This window comes from Taudactylus pleione, unplaced genomic scaffold (genome assembly GCF_031769625.1).
Source record: "Taudactylus pleione unplaced genomic scaffold, aTauple2 ptg001956l, whole genome shotgun sequence".
NCBI classification, from domain to species: domain Eukaryota; kingdom Metazoa; phylum Chordata; class Amphibia; order Anura; family Myobatrachidae; genus Taudactylus; species Taudactylus pleione.
In genome coordinates this window covers 5,739,581-5,762,934 of record NW_028286352.1, presented here as the reverse complement: position 1 = coordinate 5,762,934, position 23,354 = coordinate 5,739,581, and the positions used below count along the sequence as shown (strand labels likewise).

At 46.1% G+C, this 23,354-nt stretch overlaps 1 protein-coding gene across 1 annotated transcript in view; it reads left to right on the top strand.

Annotated features, from left to right (window-relative positions):
* The window catches only part of LOC148436138 (embryonic protein UVS.2-like), a 40,324-nt gene extending 21,347 nt beyond the window's left edge, over positions 1 to 18,977 (top strand). Inside the window, exons 7-9 of the mRNA XM_088465344.1 lie at positions 4,161 to 4,276; positions 16,462 to 16,687; positions 18,803 to 18,977. Of these exons, the coding sequence (XP_088321470.1) occupies positions 4,161 to 4,276; positions 16,462 to 16,687; positions 18,803 to 18,825 (365 nt within the window). The 3' untranslated portion in view covers positions 18,826 to 18,977. The remainder of the gene's footprint in view (positions 1 to 4,160; positions 4,277 to 16,461; positions 16,688 to 18,802) is intronic.
* The last annotated feature ends 4,377 nt before the right edge of the window (positions 18,978 to 23,354 follow it).

Here is a 23,354-nt window from a genome sequence, read left to right as displayed (position 1 = left end):
CAGGGTGTAGTCCCACTCGTTTACTACACTGGTAAGACCGGGAAGTTTGTGCACTGATGGTGTCCCTGTGGGACAAGCATTTGGGTGGAACATGAGGAGCCCAATTGCATTCTCCAGTTGTTTACAGATGCAATGGGCTTGTCTGGCTTTGATTATTTTGAGGGCAGATGGTGTGCAGACCTTTGGCTGAGTAGGTGACCAAGTGTTTGACATGGAATATTCTCCTTCTTGAGCTCTATTATGGTTCCACTTGAACTTTGTGGTTCTTTGCTGAAGAATTGCAGTGTTGCTTTTTGGCATGATAAGCTGGATGTGGTCCATGCTATAAATAGTCAGCATGTCACCTTTCCCTCTGCCTTTCATTTGTTATCCCAAATTGTCTTGCGTTGCTTGCAATTCAATGTTTTGTTTAAGGCCTGGGATGTGCATGGTATTCAGAACAATATAGGTGATGCATTATTTTGGTTTGAATGGTCACATATTTGAGAGTTGGCACCATCAGCCAGTCAGATTGGTGAGTTGTGTTCTTCTTATGACTGGAAGGTTATCGAGCAGAGCATGGAGGGGCTAGCACATTGGTCTTTGGCATCTGGGACTCTGCAGAGTTATTAATTTGCCTGATCAGAATAGTAATGTATTGCATCAGGCAGTGAGAACAGATCGAAGAGTGATTGTAAGCTTATTCTTGTTTTTGTTTGGGATTTATACAAGGCTGGCAGGTCAAGGACTGGGGCTGCCCGGATTGTAGCCGGGTTATCCCATTTTTTCATGTGAAGGGTTTGGAGGACCTTATTATGGTTCTCTGGTCTGGAAGGCCTTGAAAGGGTGTGCCAGATTGGTTCCTTCTGACTCTCTGCATCTGATTGACATGTGTCTTCTTTCCCTTTTGCTTCAAGTTCCATTGGCAATTTGTTGTTCCAAGTACAAAGTTTTGCTTTTTGGTTTGGTCTTTGTTATGGCCTTTCACGGGGACATTGGGGTTTCTAGGTTGGCGGTGCCTTCCAGGAGGGGCCCTCCATCTTTGCTTTCTTCTAAGGTGTTTGTTTATGAGGAGGGGGTTCTGTGCTGGACACAATGGTCCAAGATGGACAGTGATACCAGGATTTGTCCAGTGTCATTGGCTAGACACCATCAGGTGCATCTGCCTTCTGTAAAATAGGCATGGTTGAAATGTTGCATTGAGGTCATCAGTCTGTCCCTGGCAGATTTTAGGACCAATTGGTGCTGCGTCATCAGCAAAACATCAGGTTTTACTATCGCCTAAATAAAAGCCTTCAGTCGCTGGAAATGTAGCGCCTATAAATGGTACATAAGATTTTGGTGACTGTTTTTTGTGTCTTAATTTGAGGATTAGCTTTTCACCACGTTTGGTGGAGGGGCATTAGGAATTTTGTTCTCTTCATGCCATCACAATGGGTTTTGTATGTTTTGCATTAGGTCAAGTTACAAATCTTTTTTTCTGTTCTTTTTCATGCTGTAAACATTTGACAAATACTGAAGACGCTAACTGTACTATTAGGCGCAATTTTCTGCCTGTTATCTCTTCATTATCTTAATAACGGGCACTCCACTTAAATAGTTAAAATATTTTTACGTTTATATCAGCAATACAATGGATAAATGGCGCCACTCACAGGTCTTGCGAACCATAAATTTAGGCAACAGACTCTGGCGGTTAATTTCAGTCCATGAGGACTTTTAGCAAGAACATCTTTATCTTTATAAAGTCAACTTGGACTGAATATTTGAATGTACCAACACTGCATTGTCTGATTTATGGTTCACAAGACCCGTGAGTACTGCTGTCTATCCATTGTGTGCACTTTCCACTGTACTGTAGGAGTCCATTGAAGAGCTGGCAGCACTGGTAATGCAATAAATGCTGACACTGTAGGACTTGAGGGGAGAGATGCAGCAGCAGAACCCATTACCTTAATGCTGCACAGCTGCAGAGGGTTCTGCCATGAACTCTCGTGCTCCTCTCCGGCCATGTCTGATGTCATGTGACTTTACTGCATGGTCTGTCCTGTAATGAAGATCAATTTAAATAGTAATAGTGGTAATAGTGTTGAAATATGCCGCAATAACATACAAAACATTTTAAACTATTTCTGCATTTTACTAAATAGAGCCCGTAAATTTGCAACAAATTTTGATATTGAATCGTCTTGCACCAGAGATAGGCAGTGGTGTCAATAAGGGGGTGCGGGCCAACATAGGGTGACACTATGTGAGGGGGTGACACCAAAATTGCAGGGCTCCTCTGCTATTTTGATATCAACCCCTGGGATGGTGTCATTGAGCAACGCAGCAGCCGTGATGGGTGACAGTTGCATGTGCTGTGAGAGGCTTTGGGCTTCCCAGCAGGATCTGTGGGGCCCAGTACTGACAAAATAAGCATGCCCCCCCCTCCCCGAAGCAGAGGTAGGTGGAGCTGTGCATAATGTGGGTGGAGCTACATCGGGGCGGGGCATCAATTGGTGCATAAAACATGACCTATATACATGACAATCATAATATATGAAACTATACAAATACAGCAATATAGGAGAGAGAACTGCTGTCTATTCTCACACACAGAAAACCAGAACTAATACTAAATATATAGGGATACACTGAAGTAGTCACATCCACATGCCACATAAAATACATTGAAAAGCCTGACTCACATAAAAGCCAGAAGGTTGGCTGAGCCGGGGGGGCACAGGGCAGGTAAGACTGGCTGCACTGGGAGAGCATAGGGAAGGCTGGCTGGGTGGACTGGACTGGGAAGGTAGCTCAGGGCAGGTAAGACTGGCTGGGGGGACACAGGGCAGGGAAGGCTGGCTGGCTGGACTGGGGGGGGGGCAGGGAAGGCTGGCTGGACTAGGGGGGTGTAACTACTTACCTGCCACTAGCAGCCAGCTGGGCATAGAGAAACTCTGGCCCGGATGATGGCGGTGTGGATTGCAGTGTGCACCAGCAGCAGCCAGGGAGAAAAAACAGAGTGGCAGCATTTTGAATAAGGCACCAGTTGCAAGCCAATCACAGCTCGTGGACCGACAGCCAATCAAGCGTGGCTGCTGCTACCGGTCCGCGAGCTGTGATTCGCTAGCGGCTGGTGCCTTATTTGGAATGCTGCCGCCACAGTTTCTTCTCCCTGGCTGCCGTGAAAATCCACACTATTTTCATCCGGGACCCCTCTCACTCCGGGCCCGGGACTACCGGTCCGGCAGTCCCCCTGATGGTGGCCCTGCTTCCCAGGAGCTCAGGGCAAGACCCCAGCATAACAAGAAAGGGGGCATCACATGCGGTCAAGCCCCGAAAAAACACATATCAGAGGGCATGGCCTCTCAAGCACAATGCCATGCCACTTTTCGAGTCCATGCCCCGCACATATACCTAGGTTCTGCACTGAGTGTCACCACCCATAGTGACACCACTAGGAGTAGGACTGTTGCAGGTGTGCACTGATAGGGGTAGTGCGATCACATAGATGGGTACATTTCAGCATTGAGGGTGTAATTTTGGCCGACTTGCATCTGCATCTACTATATAGAATCTACTGTACATAGTGACCTTACAACTATCTTATATATACAGTACATCTTTATGTCATAACTATGGGCCCGATTCAGATATGGACGCAAATGCTATCGCAGCTGGGATTTCTCATGGACTCGCATTTGCAAAAATATGCTAATGAGTCAAGCACCGTACAGTACTTAGAGACGCCCACTGACAGCATCTCACATCCGCCATTCACGCATAAAAAAACCCATCTGCCTTATGAGTAAGTCTAAGCTGTCACAGATATAGCCAGTCTCCAGACAGGCAGAGGGCTCTCCTGCTGCCAGCAAGAACGTAGTGGCTAATTTATGCACAACCAGAGATCAGTGTTTAAATGGTCCCGACACAACTGCGTTTCTCTAACTACCCTCCATTACCTCCCCCAAACACTAACTACCTGTCACTCACTTTGCGAGTGAATCTCTGTGTGAGCGTAATTGCAATCCAAGCGCTGCACATGCGCAGTGTAGCTTACACACATGCGCAATGGGTAACACTCGTTCACTGTGTAAATATCAGCAGTGCGACCACATCTGATTCAGCCCCATGTACACTTCATCAGTTCTATGGTCATTGTTTTTTTTTATTATTGTTTGTTTTATTTTCTTTAGATGTTTGTGCTTTTTTGCTTAATGATAAGAGTGGAGCTGTGTGCTCGGCCAAATCTCGCTCAGCCTATCCCAATAGTGCCAGCTGTGTTTGGTTGATCAGGACCCCGTCTGGGCAGGTACAGTAATTAATTTGTGCAAACACAGATATTTATATTACACTTCTACTGTATACAGTGGGTATATAATGTAATGGTGTAATGATCTAGTGTCTTCTAATTTTATGAGAAAGACATGATTGAAAACGACTAAACAGTGCAATACGGTGAAACAATAATCGTTTACTGAATTAAAATTAATGTGGCACTTAATATGAAATGGACCTATACAGGTACAGATGGAACAATGCCGTGTGACAAATGGAGTTGATTGACACAACAATATCTAGGGTCAATCGGAAATGATCCCAGTGTGTGAAAACTGACCACAGCTGGCCATGACAAACTTTACACAATATGATATAATGTATTATATTGACCATGGCGGGTCACACAATCCTGGCAAAATCCTGTAGGTAAGCAACAGCCTTGCTATGGATGAATGGTCCAAATACTGAGAGTTAATGTCTCATAAGTCTTGAACTAGCTAGCTGGTGTGACAATTGGCTGGTACCCCGGGGGTGTCTTCCGGAGAGGGAGTATGGCTGCATGCAGTGGGTACTGGGGTGTGGGTCCTGGACGTGAGTGCTGACCAACCGTGTGTCTGGACACCGGTGTAGAGGCTGGGTGACCCAGCCACTCACCCGCGATGCAGAACAGGGAAGGGAGACTGACGTCTGGAGAGGGGATGTGACAGCATGGGCTCTAGTGAGCTCATGAGAGCACAGGTAGCCATAATCACGCCGGAGCCCTGTAAGGGGGAGGGGTGCGAGGTGGCCCGCGGGCCAGCAGCGCGAAAGCGGGGGGGGATGGGCTAGGAGGCCCGTCCCTATTTTAGCACCTAGGGAGAACTGCCAGCCAGTGAGGGCAGGGCAGACAGGTTAGGAGGGGTGAGACAACAGGGGGGTATAAAAGAAGGGAGGAGGGGAAGGGGCAGGGTACTTGCAGGAAGAAGTTAGCAGACACAAGTGCAGCAGACACGAACAGCGCAGCACAGTTCTCCAGCCAAACTAAAATAGAGGTGTGTTGATCATGCAGCATCCAGAATGGGAGCAGGGCGATCGGCCAGAGAGACAACGGGGTGATCGGCCAGGGAGGAGAAGGGCTCTACCTGCTCGTTTCAGAGAGGAGGATCAAGGGGAGTCATGGCAACAGGAACAAGCAAACGGGGAAGAGAGAAGTGAACGTCAGCAAGGGAAGAGAAAGGCAACATGGGCGCCACCTGGTGGGCGGAAGGTTTGCAAGAAGAGTCAGCTGAATAAAAGTGCAGGCAAGGCAAAGAAAAAATCCCAGCGGGCAGAGAGAACAGAAGATGTGGAAGGAGGGCTGGGGGTGAGTTCTGAGCAAATTTATGGGGCTGGTTTAGCAGAGGCCACCGAGTCAGATTGACAAGATTCTGGAAAGAAGCAGGGAGCGGCAGTGCCGTGGAAGGACAGAGATCCCCCAGTGCTAGCCAGGACATCACTAGGGACCCAATCCACCCCAGCTAGGCCCGCAGGACAGGAGAACCAGGAGCCGCAAGGATCATGGGTGTTTATAGCGGCAACACAGCATTATAACAGCCCGTATCAGCAGCCACGGTTTACCCCTAGAAGAGAAGGAGGGATACGTTGCAAAGACACTTCAAGACCGCTTGGGCCGCACCCCACAGTTCACATCACCACCACGTCGGCAAGTTCAATTGGCCTCGCCAGGGGGGGAGCTGGATGGCAACACTTACCTTGGGGTATTAGCGAGTGGCAAGCCACACCCGGCGCATCAGCGCAGAGGCAGGAGTCGGTTGACGTACAGGCCACAGAAAGGTGGGAGGGGCGAGAGGATTGCTCAGGGATTGTACAGCTGCAGTCAAAATTCACATTGGAGGCACAGGGTGGAGTTTCTCCGAGGGTATTTGCATCACCCAGCGCAAATGAAGAAATGGAGCCAGTATGGTTTAATACAGTCAAGGCAGCAGAAGAGTTAGCTGTTGCCATGCCCAGCACAGCAGAGTCTGTCGCCACGTCCAGCGCAGCCGGAGCAGCCAGAATTATGCAACCGGTTGTCGCCACGTCCAGCGCAACTGGTACAGACAGAAGTGTGCAACAGGGTGTCGCCACGTCCAGCGCATCCCAGGGACATACGTCAGAGGAACGCAAAAATGGTGAGAATGATAAGGTTATTGAGGGGAATGCGGGGAGGGTGCAAATAAATGAGTGCGGGGAAGCATTAGTTAGTATTGCCAGGAATCCTAATACACAGGCTAATCGTTCGAGTAGCAAGGATGGGCACAGCTCATCGGATTCAGAGGATGACGCAGTGTGCAAGGTGCTTAGGGAGCAGCTTTGTGCAGCCAGGGTTACTAACAGGAAGAAGAAAGGGAATGGGTCAGGTGTAGACACGATTAGTAGTCAGCTAGGGATGGTAGCACAAGAAAAATCAGGGGGTTTCTTGCCGCAAGGGGGAGCAGTAGATCACGAGTTAGGAGCATTGGCAGAGCAGTTACCCAAGCAGATTAGGAAGGAGATTGAAAAGGGGGCATTGGTAGATATTTGCACGCTGACGGAGGCAGGGCTGAAAGACAAAGAGAGATGCAGCGAAAGGGGTAGGGCACATGCAGAGGATTACAAAACAATGGATAATTGGATTGAGGGCATGTTTGTTTATGCTGGGTGTTACATAGATGCATATCCAGATATGGCGATTAACATGATGAAATATATGAAGTTCATACACTCAGTATATAAGGAGTACGGGGGGTCCATTTGGTGCGTGTATGACGAAACTTTTAGAGCAAAGTCGCAAGTTTGGTACTAGGGACATCGATGTTTGGGTGCAAGCAAGCGGCGTTGTGGATAGGGGTAGTGGGGCGCCTAAATGGAAGTCAGGTAGGCCTAGCACGCTTAGGCAAGTTAAGTACAAATGCTATGCCTTTAATGAATCACAGTGCACCGAGCAATCTGTACATTTAGTCACACCTGCTTGGTCTGCAATGGGAATCACCCTTCAAAGGATTGCGTCAGGAGAAAGGGAGGCCAAAAGCAAAAATTTCCTGCAGCACTTGTCCCTAGCAAAAGCAATTAGTCCAGTGAGGCTGGAAGGGATGCTGGAGTGGCTAGCCAGGTATCCTAGGCGGCAGGAAGCCCAATTACTGCGTGAGGGTTTTAGGGAAGGGTTTAGGATCCCAGTAAATAAGGAAGTAAAAACTGCAGAGTGGGGCAGTAATTTGAAATCAATTAAGTTGAGACCAGTAGCAGCTAGGGATAAAATTGCAAGGGAGGTAGCCTTGGGCAGGATGGCAGGACCTTTTTCGGCCCCCCCGCTAGAGAATTTGGTGGTCTCATCTCTAGGTTTAGTACCAAAGAAGGCCCCAGGAAAATTTAGGCTAATCCAGCACCTATTTTTCCCGGAAGGGGCGTCAGTAAATGACGCTTTGGACGAAGGACAATGTTCGGTGCAGTATCAGTCATTTGATCAGGTTATCAAAATGGTCAGGAAGCAATTAGGCTTGTCCCCCTGCACCCTGAGAGTTTCAGGCTCATGAGTTTTCGTTTTGATGACCTTGTGTTAATCGACAAGTGCTTGCCAATGGGCTGCGCTATTTCATGCGCGTTATTTAAAACTTTTAGCACATCTTTGCAGCGGTGCTTAGAGATGAGAACCGGGTCCAAGGATGTAGCACATTACTTGGACGATTTCTTGCTGGCAGGGCCTGTGCAATTGGACCAGTGCGGACGGTTGTTGCGGGAGCTTGAGGCCATGTTCAAGGAGTTTGGCGTCCCCATTGCTCAGGATAAGACAGAACGCCCCAAGACAGTAATTTCTTATCTAGGCATAGAAGTAGACACAGAATTGATGGAGTGCAGACTTCCTGCGGACAAGGTGGAAAAGCTAAGCGCAGGGGTCAGATTGTGCGCAGAGGCGGGAAAGGTCACCCTTAGGCAGATGCAGTCATTGCTGGGAATGCTAAATTTCGCATGCAGGGTAATCCCAATGGGCCGAATTTTTAGACGGCGTTTGGAAAGAGCAACAGCAGGGGTGAGGAAAAGACACCATTTTATCCGGATAGGCAAAGAATTGAAGGGGGACTTTAGGGTGTGGGAGAGTTTTTTAGAACAGTTTAACGGAGTGTGAATGTGGCCGAGTGCGCAGCAGCCGAACCATACGTTGCAACTTTTCATGGATGCAGCAGGAGCAATTGGTTTCGGAGCTTATTTGCAGGGAGAGTGGTGTGCGCAGAAGTGGCCAGAGAGGTGGAGGGTCAGAGGCGTAGCGAAAAATTTGGCGGCTTTGGAGCTGTTTCCAATAATAGTGGCAGTGGACATTTGGGGTTTGAAGCTGGCTAACAAACACATACAGTTTTGGTGCGATAATTTGGTGGTAGTGAAGGCCATAAACAGGCAGAGTGCGTCTTCCTTACCAGTGATTAGATTGCTCAGGTGGCTAGTAGCGAAGTGCTTACAGCATAATGTCACATTCAGGGCAAAGCACGTGCCAGGGGTGCAAAACGTCATTGCTGATGCCCTTTCGACAGAAATGAGATGTGTTTAGGGTTGCAGCGCCATTAGCGCATGTTGGGGGCCTAACTTGCCCATCTCATCTTTGGCAGATAGTGGAGCCGATTTGAGTGATCTAGTGGAGAAATCCCTAGCGCCAAAGACATGGACAGCTTATTTGGTAGCATTGAGGAGGTGGATCGAGTTTCAGGCAGTAAGGCCGGATAAGGGAAAGGATACCCTGCAGCAGCTGTTAGAATTTATGGGTAAGCTGAGAAGCAAGGGGGCATCTAAAGCTTCAGTCAACACCATCATGGCAGGGATCTCTTTCTTTTCAAAGGTAAAGGGGAGATGCGATCATACTAAGGCATTCTTGGTGCGCACGATGTTGAGGGGTTGGGCTAGGAGTGAGGGCAGAAAGCCGGACAAGCGGCAGCCTATTACATTAGACCGGCTTGAGAGGATAGTAAGCATATTGCCAGCAGTGTGCAGCAATGACAATGAGGCTGTGCTTTTTCGTTCAGCTTTCGTCATGGCTTTTAGTGGTGCATTCAGAGTGGGGGACTTGGTAGCGGCATCCAGCAGGGCAGCAGGTACAGGTTTGCTTTGCAGTAATGTAGTGGAGGAGGAAGATGCAGTGATCTGCAAGATACACAGGTCCAAGACCGATCAGGAGGGAAATGGCAGGTGGGTACAGCTTAAGAAGTGTACAAACAGGAGTGTGTGTCCAGTGGTGGCAGCTCAGAGTTTTGTGTGGATCAGGCAACCAGGGGGAGTAAACTTCCTCATACACACTGACGGGGCTGTTTTAACAAAATATCAATTTGCGGCTGTTTTCAAAAAGTGTACGGTAGCTCTAGTTTGGAACCCCAGGAAGTTCAGAACGCATTCCTTTAGAATAGGGGCGGCAACATCTGCTGCACGTGAGGGGTGCTCAGTGGCAGAGATTAAAAAATTAGGGGGTTGGAGGTCGGGCTGCTACAAGAGGTATATCAGGCCTGTGGTCGCTGAAGGGGCTGCAGGCGGGGGAAATGTGATACAATAATCCACGCTTCTCCCCTCACCCCGATCCCTATCCAATGGATTTAATTTGTTTTATTTTCCACAGGCCTGGCAGGTTCCAAACAAGTGTGGATTGTGGGACACTCTTATATCCATTGGGCGGAGGTCCGCGCGGACGCTAAATCATGTGGGCGGGAACTGTTTTTGCAGCCGGAGGCAGGATCAGTGTACTGGTTTGGTAACAGGGGAATGTTGTGGAGCCAGGTGGGGAAGGTTTTATTGAAAGCGGAAAAGGGAGCAAGGCAGGCCCCGGATGCATTGGTGTTACACCTTGGGGGCAACGATTTGGGTAAAATAAAGTCACTAGACCTCTTGAAGAGCATGAGGGAAGATTTAGTGTGGATTAAGAGGCGATGGGGTGACACTCGCATTATTTGATCTAACATCATCCCAAGGTTGACATGGAGGGAGGCAAGGAACGGGGCTGGTATCGAGAGGGCCAGGAAAAAGGTTAACGCGGCAATGGCAAAGATGGTAGCCGCTTGTGGTGGGAGTGTCATTCATCATAGAGACATTTCAGCGCATTGCAAAGGGTTTTACAGGAATGATGGGGTGCACCTGTCGGATGTGCGTTTAGATTTGTTTAACAATGCGTTGCAAGAAGCATTGGAGCGCATCAGGTGGTAGAGGTCTCTGGGTGGGGCTTCGGTCCCCAGCTAGCAGGGGACCTCGTGTGGCGGGAGGAGAGCGGGAGGTGAGCAAGGTATGTAGGGGGATTTCAGAGGGCCAGGCATACTCGACAGTAAATAGGCTGCACACCTGGCGCCAGCAGGAGACGGCTGGGCCATACGGGAGGCGTGCCAAGCAAAAGGGGGTATGCGCATGGTAGCTGGTCCCCAGGTTGAGAAAGGGGGTGCGGGTTGCTGCGGCCTCCAAGGTGGGGCCGAGCAATCCCCCCGTGAGAAGGGGGTGCGGTTTGTTGCGGCGTAAACGGTTGGGCCCAACACGCCCCCCATGGGGTGGAAAGGGGGTGCGGTTTGTCGTGGCCTACCAGGTTGGGCCGGTCACACCCCCCATGAATTTGTAGGCCTTGCTCCTCAAATCTTCATGTCCAGTGATCTCTGTTGTGTTTTTAAGTGTGCTGTGATTTAATAAAAATTTGACCGTTTGCCCAAAACAAATGATTGGTCTAAGTTATTGCGTATCGCAAGGTAAAAGCTGGGCCACCGGTTAGTCGGCCTCTCCCCCTTATGCCGTCTTCCTCCAACGTGTTTCTGTTTCAGATTTTTTGTCAAAGGCGAAAGCCAAAACACATTGGAGGAAGACAATACATGCCTGACTTCAGGCCATCTGACATCAGCTGTTGCAGCATCCACACAGATGCACCATCCCGTTACTTGGCGGTCATGCGGCACCACCTGGACTGCACATCAAGGACGGCACTGGAATAGAGAAGATAGCCAGCAAGAAGGAGGAGCGGCCGGCCGCCTGGAAGATACAGAGGGAGGTAAGTGTCCTGCAGAGGGGATCTACGGTGTTGAGCACACCAGAGCCCTCACCGTCACATCCCCTTCCCAGACGTCAGTCTCCCTTCCCTGTCCTGCATCGCGGGTGAGTGGCTGGGTCACCCAGCCTCTACACTGGCGTCCGGACACACGGTTGGTCAGCACTCACATCCAGGACCCACCCCCCAGTACCCAGTGCATGCAGCCGTACTCCCTCTCCAGGAAGACACCCCCAGGGCACCAGCCAATTGTCATACCAGCCAGCGGGACACCGCTCAGTTAGCTCAAGACTTATGTGAGACATTCACCCTCACTATTTGGACCATTCATCCTTAGCGAGACTGTTGCTTACCTACAGGATTTTGCCAGGATTGTGTGACCCGCCATGGTCAATATAATACATTATATCATATTGTGTAAAGTTTGTCATGACCCGCTGTGGTCAGTTTTCACGCACTGGGATCATTTCTGATTGACCCTAGATATTGTTGTGTCATATATTTCTAGAATGGGGGGGAAAGGGATTCTGCACAAGGTACCTTTCTATCCCCCCTGGTGGCAGTGTGACTGATCTGGGGCGCATTTGAGGTTCTGCAATGCTTATGTAACAGAGCCCACCTAACACCCTACAGGTCCTTAACACACACCACTACCCTGTTGTTTCCATGGACACTAAACTCTCCACTCTCTCATCACTTGGCCTGCACTTATTCTGAGTGAAAGCAGAAGTGGGAAGTTATTCTATGTGCCTACTTTCCTTCTTTCAGCTACTTTTATATATAATATATATATATATATTTTTTTTTTTTGATGTTATACACAAATGTGATTTCAATATCAAAGGTTGAGACTTGTGTATTATATGTGTCTCACAGAACAAGCAATTGATGATTTTCAACACTGTTGTCTATTTGTGTCAAGCCCTGCACCATTCTTACACTGACTGTAGATTGCATGCTAGGCTTTAACAGGGAGCCTGTCTAACACCTAAACTGTGTTTTGTGATAATTAGACACAGAAGGGTAAGAGATACCTGCTTTGTGTTTATTATTTACACTGATGACATGCATAAATGTGAGCTCAATGTTAATGGTTGAGACTTGTATAATATGTGTACTTTACAAACCTAGCAAATGATGATCTTTAAAGCTGTTATCCATTTGTGCCAAGCCTAGAATCATTTTACACTGATTACAGACTGCATGCTAGGCCTCAATTAGTAGCTTGATAAATATCTGACTGTGGTTTATGATATTTAGACACAGAGGCACTATTATCCATCATTTAGAAATAAGTGGATTAATTATGTGATTACATTCCTACCTAAGCTTATTATTAAACAACAGGGATATGTATGGTCACCATTGGTAAGGGATACCTGCTTTGTGTTTATTGTTTTTCCACACTTACCTTGTCTGCGGCTGCCAGCCTTCACCATCTCTTCAAAGAGATAGGCTATATTTTCGCCCTAACCTTTTTTCCCTGCGATAAGAATATTGATTGGATACTTCAGGCAGGATTTATTATATTATATGTTATATGTTTATGTTCGTCTTTTTGTCTTGTCTTGGTATTCAGTATTTCCAGTGCTGTTAGCACCAATATTTTAACGAGTGAATTAAAATTGTTATTTTATCAATTATTCATCATATCATTTTAAACTACTATTCAAGAGTGCCCCAGTAAAAGAGTCCACTTAACCTGCCTGTGTAGGGACATTTTTTCTCTCATATTGTTGTGTCAATCAACTCCATTTGTCACACGGCATTGTTCCATCTGTACCTATATAGGTCCATTTCATATTAAGTGACACATTAATTTTAATTCAGTAAACGATTATTGTTTCACCGTATTGCACTGTTTAGTAATTTTCAATCATGTCTTTCTCAAAAAATTAGGAGACACTAGATCAATACACCATTACATTATATACCCACTGTATAGGGTGCAGCGCTCCAAAGCCACCATCAATAACTAAGTTATAAGGAGAAGGGACATCTCCACCCTCGAAGAAGCTCCCCTAAACAATACAACGCTCATCTTGAAGCGCAAGGTCTTCCTTTCATATCACTTCTACTGTATAGTCAGTTACTTTAAGGGCATTATACCCAATGTACCTGGGTGCCTGGGCCTAGGTATAGCAGGTGCAGTGGGTGCCATAGCTATGGGGCCCAGAGTCTAAGGGGAAACCACACCTAGGTCTTATAGTTGTCTACCAGGTTCTTGTAATTGCTTGACACACTGCCTGCCATCACAAGGGGGACTTATCAGCACTTATATAGGTGGTTGTCTCTGTCTTTCCCTCTCAGTAAGCTCCACCCTGGTATGATCCATCTCCCATGCTCCCGTTATTCCCTCACTGGTATGGCACAGCTTATGAGTGAGCTTGGTAATGTCTGAGAGTAGGGTTCTCCATGATTACAGCCTTTATGAAGTGTATTGGAGGTGGGGATTGAGCACCAAGGTTAGGTCTGTCCCAGAAAGGGATAGTGTGCTGAAATTAACACAGCCACTCAGATTGGAATCATCTACATTAGGAAGTATCTCCCTCAGGTAGGAGCTGATTGGTCTCTGTCCCCTCCTACACTATCTTTACACTCACTGTAAAATTAATCACCTCAGCCCCGAATGACCTGCAGACGTGGAATTGACATATATGTAAGATTCAAAAGCGCCCAATGTTTCCGCCAGCCTCGCTATCTTACAACTGATGTTGGGACAGTATGACTGATACGAGGCACAGTCTAATAGCCAGTATGCTAGGGAAAATGGGCATGGGGAAAAGACTCTTGCACAGGATTCATGAAAAAAGATGTGATGTAAATATCTGTTCAAACCAACAATTTTATGATAAATCTAGGATATTATCCTGCATAATGTATTAATGTTGGTGGTGCTCCCCAGAATACAAAATTATAGTCAAATTTAGTAGATTTCTGCACAGGCAGAAAAAAGAGATTCCTTAGTGGGGTCACTCTTATAGTATGTGTGATTCACAAAAAAATTATGTGATATGATTATCTCTATTAAAATGTAACTCTTAATATGTCCCCTTATAAAATGATCTGTATCAAGTGTATTATGGAGATACACGATACCTCCTATACTAAAAGGCGAAAAATATGCAAAGAAAAAATATTTTATGAAGGAAAAGTAAATGAATTATAGATAATTATATACGTGTCAGAAAAACATGTGAACACGAATGAATAATTAATCTTCAATAATTAAACATCTCAATATCCTAATACACCTCAGACCACACAGTATAATAGTATTCGTACAGTAAAAAGGTCAATACATCTGTGAAGAAACAACACTGATAGCAAATGACATATATTGTGCACCGGCACAAAATAAATGACTTTTTACGTATAGATTGAAAATGATTAGTATTAATAAGAGTAAGGTAGTATCTTTCAATCTAATAACATCCTATACAAAAATGTAATTCATCAAAAGCCGCATATATTTCTAGTATTAATGTTCGTAGGGCAGAAGTACAATATCTGTGTCGTGCTAGTCATAATACTAGAGTGTGTCACTTGGTTTAAACATTAGCATGATCTCCCAATATGTCCAATGCCAATAAAATCGTTTGTGGAAAAAATATTCACTCTTCTATATCAACAGAAATGGTTGCTTATTTCAGAGGAAGAAGAAACATTGGCCCTCATTCAGAGTCGATCGCTCACTCTGAATGAGGGCGGGCACTTCTTGTTTTGAAGTGCTGCCTCCAGGTCGCAAGCTAAGCTGTGGGTTACCACCCACAGCTTAGCTTGCGATCAGGGTGATGGTCGCGATGGTCATCACCAGCGCGACCATTGGGGCTTACGACCAGACCCTAAGGCTGGGTCTGAGCTCTCGTAAGCCCCAGGGAACTTCCTGCTCTGTTTGAGCAGGAAGTTCCCCACTGACATCATCAATGATATCAGTGGGGCCGCCCCCAAACGGCAAACGTTCCGACTGGAACGCCTCCATTTGGCCAGGCACGCCCCAGGCCCGCCCAGCAAACGGGGCGAGCTGTCACTCAACATCGACAGCTCGCCCCATCTGCTACGAGACCCCTAGCGATGGAGCGCCCGTCGCTGGCTGGGTCGTGCGTATGCTCTGTGGGGACCATCGACCTGGTTGCGAGCACATCGGCGCTTGCGACCGGGTCTGAATGAGACTCATTGTTTTAACATTGATACATCACTTGATTGTTATATTTGTTGTACAATCTTTCATCAGCAATTGAAGTAGTGTTAATGCAATTAATTTAACCCTATGCAACACTACTTCAATTGAACATTAATACTAGAAATATATGCGGCTTTTGATGAATTACATTTTTGTATAGGCTGTTATTAGATTGAAAGATACTACCTTACTCTTATTAATACTAATCATTTTCAATCTATACGTACAAAGTCATTTATTTTGTGCTGGTGCACAATATATGTCATTTGCTATCAGTGTTGTTTCTTCACAGAAGTATTGACCTTTTTACTGTACGAATACTATTATACTGTGTGGTCGGAGGTGTATTAGGATATTGAGATGTTTAATTTTTGAAGATTAATCATTCGTGTTCACATGTTTTTCTGACACGTATATAATTGTCTATAATTCATTTACTTTTCTTCATAAAATATTTTTTCTTTGCATATTTTTCGCCTTTTAGTATAGGAGGTATCGTGTATCTCCATAATACACTTGATACTGATCGTTTTATAAGGGGACATGTTAAAAGTTACATTTTAATAAAGATAATCATATCACATAATTTTTTTGTGAATTACACATACTATAAGAGTGACCCCACTAAGGAATTTCTTTTTTCTGCCTGTGCAGAAATCTACTATATTTGACAGTCTAAAAGCTGTAAGGGAAGCAGTGGCCTACCTGCTCAGGCCTGGTGGGGAGGAAATTATAATGAAATAGAGAATATTACACACATGAGAGGTCTTACCTTACCTTCCTTATTGAACCACCCTCATACATCTGGGGGATACTAAATATTTGCGAGTATCACACAAAAACGGGTGTTTTGGGGGGAATATGCCACAACAATATAATGATAAATAAGCCTCTAGGTGTTTATCCTCGGAACATCCTTGTTGAAAAGTCCATTTTAGCATAGGAGTGTGCATATTAAATTACACATTATGGTATTTATGAAACTAAATGTACAAATAATTTAATTTATTGCTGACTGTCTAATGTAAAGTTTATTTATATTTAGGTTACCCTGAACTTCATTAACTTTAAAATCCAGTTCTCCCCTAATTGTGCTTCTAAGTACATGAAGATTTATGATGGTCCCAGTAAGACCTATCCTGTGCTGCTGGACAGAACCTGTGGGTGGGGAATGATCTCTCTAGTTACTGCTTCCACCAACCAGATGCTGATAGAGCTTGTAAGTGACAGCAGTGCCCCAGGGACCGGCTTCAATGCTACATACAACACAGGTATTGTACCAAGTTATAGGAATGCTTAATGCTTGTTTTCCTCTGTCTTATCCTTCTTAATATTCTACAGATGAAGCATTGCATCTTGCATTATATGGCACGGCATTGGAGAGGGGAGGTAGTTGATATCCTGGCTGTCGTGATGCTGGCGCCGGAATCCAAACACCAGTCAGAATCCCGGCGCTGGCATCCCGGCAGTAAGTAGTGGTTTTAGGGGGAGGATTAGGATTAGGCACTACAGGGAGGGTTAGGGTTAGACACTAGGGGGGACAGTAAGAGGTAGGCAGGGGCGCCAAGAGGGGGGGGGAGCGGGTACAGATTACCCGGGCCTGGGCTTCATGAGGGGCCCAGCATAGGCCCGGGTCTGGCACCGCCCCCCCCCTCACAGCAGGCCAGCACACAGCATGTGCTGAGCTGCAGTGGGAGACTGCTCATGGCTGCTGAGCAGCAGCCACAGCAGTCTCCTATGCCTGTGGGGGGGAGCAATCACACCGATCATGCCCCCCCTGGCTTTGAGAAGGGCTGTGAGGGCTTAGAGTGCCCCCCCTCTCGGCGCTGCAAAGCTTCTTTTTTTTTTTCGGGAAGGGGGCATGGCTGCGCCTCCCTTGAGTAGGCCACTCCCCCTGTTACCTGGGCCCGCCACGGCTCTTGGCGGGCCTGGCAGTAGGGTTAGGTTACTTAGTGACAGGTCTCTGTATCCTAACCCTGTCAGTATGCCAACGTCGGGATACTGTCCGCCTGGATCCTGTGGCTAGCATCCCCTTACCAAACCCGAAGAGAGAGCGTATTTTCAGCAGCTAATTAGAATATGCAATTCACAGCTACACTAGTTAGATATGTCACACAATAACATGAATTACTGTAGTTAGGGTGTGATACAGTGGCTGCCCGACAAAGGAGGATATCCCGATCGTCCTAAAGGTAAGTATTTACTAACCTAACCTAATTCCCCTAACCCTAACCCTCCTTAGGGGTGCCTAACCCCCCCTCTAAGTGCCTAAACATAACCCACCCTTCCCCGCTGCCTAAACCTAAGTCCCCCTTTGGGGTGCCTAACCCTAACCTCCACCCAGGGGTGCCTAACCCTAAGTCCCCCCCGGGAGCCCTAAACCTAACCCTCCCCCTCTATGGCTGTCCGCTGCAGCGCCCGGCATCCGCTTGATCGGGATGCTGGGCACCGGTCTCCCGACGTCTGGCAAATGACAGGCTTCCAGATTTAGATGCCTGTCATTCATCCCTAGCCAGGATAAAGCAGTCTGGAAGCCGGCGGTCGGCATTTAGACCATCGGGTTCCAGACTACATCCCGTTAATCCTACGGTACCATTTACCTTAGAGACTTTGGGGCTGGTAAACAGTTGGTAAGAATATTGGCATATATTGCTCCACCTCTCCAGCCATAAGGCTTGAATTGTGCCAGCTGCATGGTGTATGTATGTGTGTGCATTCGAAAGGATAACTGGCATTCCCATCACTCCCTTTATTTTGTATTATCTACAGTGATTTCAGACATCAGAGCACTCTCAGCTAAGAGCTCTTCAAGCTCCAGTGACTTATACAATACAATGGGATGTAGTCAGGACGCCGGTGGTCGAAATGCCGACAGTCAGAATCCCGACACTGAAAGCCCGGCATGGGACTAAAGATGGGCGTCTAAATACCGATGCCTATCATTAGCCCCATGTCAAAATCCAGACGCCAGCATACCGAATGTAGGTTAGCCGGGCATCGCAATGTGTTAGCCTTTAGGAACTCCTCTGTTTCTCCGGCCACCCCCCCTCCACCCCGCCTACAAAACAGGGTGAGCTGTCGATCAACATCGACAGCCGCCCCTTTTGTAGCGAGAGTGAGAGAATAGGCGATTGCGAGCGGGTTTGAATGAGGGCCTAAGCCTTGGATGGATATAAAGTACCAACCACTCAGCTCCTAACTGCCATGTTGCAGGCTGTGTTTGAAAAATGACAGCTAGGAACAGATTGGTTGATACTTTCTCTCTCTCTCCAAGGCTTAGTGACATCACTTATTTAGAGTGGTATTAAAGGTTGCTGCTTTGCTGTTACAGATGTATTATTGAGTAATCACTTTGCTATCTAACTCTCATTTATTTGTCATTACAGTAAAAAAGTACATGATCCCATGAGGACAGTAAGAAAAGCCAACGAGAGATTCCTGCAGTGGGAGAAATGACTAATTGTGGAAATGAATTGTAGTCATAACTGGATCAAATACACATATGAATAACATTTCTATGGGCAAATGTTTTATTCTATCCAGATTTTTTTTTTAAATTAAAACTAGAGCAAGAACTGTACAACGTGTACACTTCAATAAAATTGTTATATTCTACGTGTGTGAGTGTATGAAATTTTTCATTGCATTAACTTTAAAATTCTGAGATAATAAAGGGATTAATGTTATGGAAGGCAGCACTCTGTGATAGGATGAGGTCAGGATCTCGACACTTATCAGAATACCAACTACCAGGATCCCGAAGGTAAGTACTGGGGTTAGGAGTAGGAACTAGGGGGAGGGCTAAGTTTAGGTTGCGGGAAGGGAGAGTTGGGTTTAGGCTAGCTTACCTCTACATGTCGGGATTGTAACCTGGTCGGGATGCCGGCATTGGGATTCTGATCCCAAGCTCCCATAGTGATGCCTCTCTCATTTGTATGAGAAGGCGAGCACTAGGACCCAACGCAGCTTTTACAGCAGGTCTATCCTGCTGGATGTGAGTCACTGACGCTTGCTCTTCTCCTCTGATGTCCTCGGTGCATGGATACAGTCCACAAGCACCGGACCCTGCTACAACCACAAGGGCTGCCAATCTAAGCTGTACCACTACTGATTAGTTCCACTTACATAGCGCTGGCCCCACAGTGAGTACAGAGCTCGAGGGTGCATCCTGCACCAGGCACACCACAATGCCCAGCAACCCTTTACTTGCTCCAGGCTGAAAGTGCACCACTACTGTGTTGCTACATGATACCACTGTGTGGTAACTCCTGCATGCTGTTCCTTTATATACCCACTTACCTGGTTAAGGATCACTGTGTAGCCTAAACTCCATTTCACAATTACACTGGTGCCTATTGCTGCTCCTAGGTTTCACACCAATAGGACATATCAATATACAGTAATGAAGTAGTTTGGAGACTCTGGTATTTTTAGCTAAATCAATGTTTCACTTTAAATATTGTTGTCATATCCTTGTATATCCTATTGCTTATCTATGTTGGATGTAAATTGTCAGAGTAAAGGACTGGTCCATGTTGTCCACAGCGAAGGTAGACAACAAAACTGACATTTCGGACTACACTTTGCCTAGTGATGGTAACAACGTGATACCCCCACACAGAGGCAGGGTCATACTGGCTGTGGGGAGAACCAGGGATATTCCTGCTAAGCCCCAGTACCTGAGGGACTCACCACCTACCTTAGGGAGGCAGAGCCCACCATAGCTGGATTAAAGGGAGGCACAGGGGAAAAGTTCACAGTGATCCCCAGTGCCCGGGCCACGGTAATGCTCTACCATCTGCTGTGACGCTTTTCTCTCAGATTGCAGTTGTTAAACAGATCTGACAGTAACCAATCATACAGTGATTGTCTGAGGAACCCAGGCTGAGCTGCCTGCACATTTTCCTTCTGCAGACACAGTACATACAGAATGGAAGAGATAATGGGAATGTCTGTTGCAGACATACTAGACATATACTGTAGTTATAGTTGTTATGTGTAATATAACAAAGATAGTGAATGGTTATAAGACAGAAAGTAGAAAGTTAGGCTTGGTTAATATATCTGTGGGATAATTACTATGCACAGTTGCTACATCTAACACTCAACACGGCAGTGACACAATAGCCATATATCTGTCATATTTATCTCACTGACACCTGGGGCATAGTTGTCAACATTTGATATTTTTTTTCAAGGAATTAGTCATTTTTCCTACAAATTAAAAGTGCAGCTAGACATAAAGGAACTGAGTAGCATGCGATTTGTGTCATAGCATAGTGATTTCAACAGTGATCAATACATTATAACCAATAGTGTCTATCAATTATAGTAGCCTACTATCCAGATATGTCCGGGAGTCTCCTGGGAGAGCAACGACTCTCCCACAAAGGTAGGGATGAACATCGATAGTCAAAGGTTCTCAACTGTCGATGGCTTATTTCCGACGGATGGTAATGTTTTTCCCATTCGATGGTGGCTTTCTGATGTTTGCTGCCATTGAATGGTCTTTCGATGCTAAAATACAGCTGACTACAGCTGTTAAAAATGTGACTGGCCACAGCATGGCTGCAAGTCTCTCTTTTCCATGTGCAAACCATGATGGTTCTACAATCAAATGGATCAGATGTTATGGGCATTAAATGTCCATACCTTGCTACAGTATAAGGGTCTTATTTATTAATTAGTTATTGTATACAAGTGATAAAATAATGGTGCTCCAGCCAATCAGCTCCCAACTGTCATCTGTTTGAAAAATGACAGTTGGGAGTGGATTGGCTGAAGCACCATTTATCACACGCAACAAATTGTTGATAAATGAGTCTCTAAGTCTCACGAGATGAGACCAAGGGCAAAATGTATTAAGCAGCGGGTTCTAAATGCTGGTGGGTTTGGCAGTGTTTTGGCTACGGTTTTGCCATCCGCTGATTTACTTAGGCCAAAATTTCTGCAAAGCCACCAAAAAAGCACACAGAATAGAACAGAATTAAATATCAAAGCCCCATCAGTGTTTTAGACCATAGAAAGAATAGACTAGAATAGAAGCCCCAGATTATGAAGTGGGGATTTTGAAACCACCGCCAAACAATAGACTTGCCTCTGGCCAGTGAGTTTGTGAGAAGCACTGCACAGATCACTGATCTGTAAAGGCTTCATTCTGTTTAAAAGTGTAGAAATACGTAGTTAAATTTAAGAAAAAAAAAGTGTTGGGAAAACTATTTCCATATGTTGGGAATAGTTCCAACACCTGACAAAAAGAGTGTCATCTGACAAAAAGGTCTAATATCAATGAAACAACAAACTTTGTGAAAACCAATACTTGTGTAATTCTCAAAATGTTTGGCCATGGCTGTATAGATGCAGGTTGCACTAGAGAGAAAATATATGCAAAAGGTCTAGAAGCAACAGCACTCAACCAAAAGAGGGAGCTGGGACCTCAGTAATAGGAGCTTAGAAACCAAAAGCTAAGATTTGTAAACACTAGAGATGTGCGCCGACTAGGGGTGTGCACCGGCGACTATTCGTGTTTTGTGTTTTGGTTTTGGATGTTTCTTCGTGTTTTGGATCTGGATTGGTTTTGCCAAAGCCACCCTTCCGTGTTTTGGGTTCTGGATCTGTATTTTTTTTTTTAAAAAGCATAAAAACAGATAAAATCACAGAATGTGTGGGTTTTCCTGCTCCGATGCTATTATTAACCTCAATAATATTAATTTCCACTAATTTCCAGTCTATTCTGAACACCTCACACCTCACAATATTGTTTTTAGTCCAAAAGGATGCACCGAGGTAGCTGGATGACTATGCTAAGTGACACAAGTGGGCAGCACAAACACGTGGCCCATCTAGGAGTGACACTGCAGTGGAAGACAGGATGGCAGTTTGAAAAACTAGGCCCCAAAGAGTACATAATGCAAATAAAAAAAAGAGGTGCAAGATGGAATTGTCCTTGGGCCCTCCGACCCACCCTTATGTTGTATAAATAGGACATGCACACTTTAACAAACCAATCATTTCAGCACCAGGGTCTGCCACACAACTGTGGCTGAAGTGATTGGTTTGTTTGGGCCCCCACAATACAAGCTGGCAATTAATCTGTCCCTGCACAAACTGGCTCTATGGAGTGTTGTATACATCCTCATCCTCACAGAGTATTAATTCATCCCCGCTGGAATCCACCACCACAGGTCCCTCTGTACGTTCTAGAGGCTGGTCTCCCTGGAAGAATTGATAATTAATTTTGATGAACATCGTCTTCTCCACATTTTATGGAAGCAACCTCCTACGCCTTTCGCTGACCAGGTTCCCGCCTGCACTAAACACTCTTACAGAATACACACTGGAGGGGGGGCCAACTTAGGTAAAATAGAGCTAGTTTTTACAGAGTCCTCCAAATTGCCTCTTTTTCCTGCCAGTACAGGTACAGACTTTCTGACATGCCTACTTGGATGCTGTCACCAATGTAATCCTCCACCATTCTGTCAATGGTGACTGTATCATATGCAGTGACAGTAGACATGTCAGAAATTGTTGGCAGGTCCTTCAGTTCGGACCAGATGTCCAAACTTGGTCATGCCTGCCCTGCATCACTGCCAGCGGGTTGCTTAGGGTACCCAAGTTGTTTCCTGGCAGCCCCAGTTGTTGGAGAACATGAAGAAGGAGCTGTTGACGTGTCACGTTCTGCTTCAGCTGACAGTGTTTTCACCAACAGGTCTTTGCACCTCTGCAGGCTTGTGTCGGATGGAAAGAGAGAAACCACATAGGCTTTAAACCTAGGATCGAGCACGGTGGCCAAAATGTAGAGGTCTGATTTCAATAGATTGACCACCTCGAATCCTGGCAAAGCGAATGAAGGGCTTCATCCACAAGTCCCACATGCCGAGCGGAATCACTCCATCTTAGCTCCTCCTTCACTTTCTCCAGCTGCTTCTGCAAAAGCTT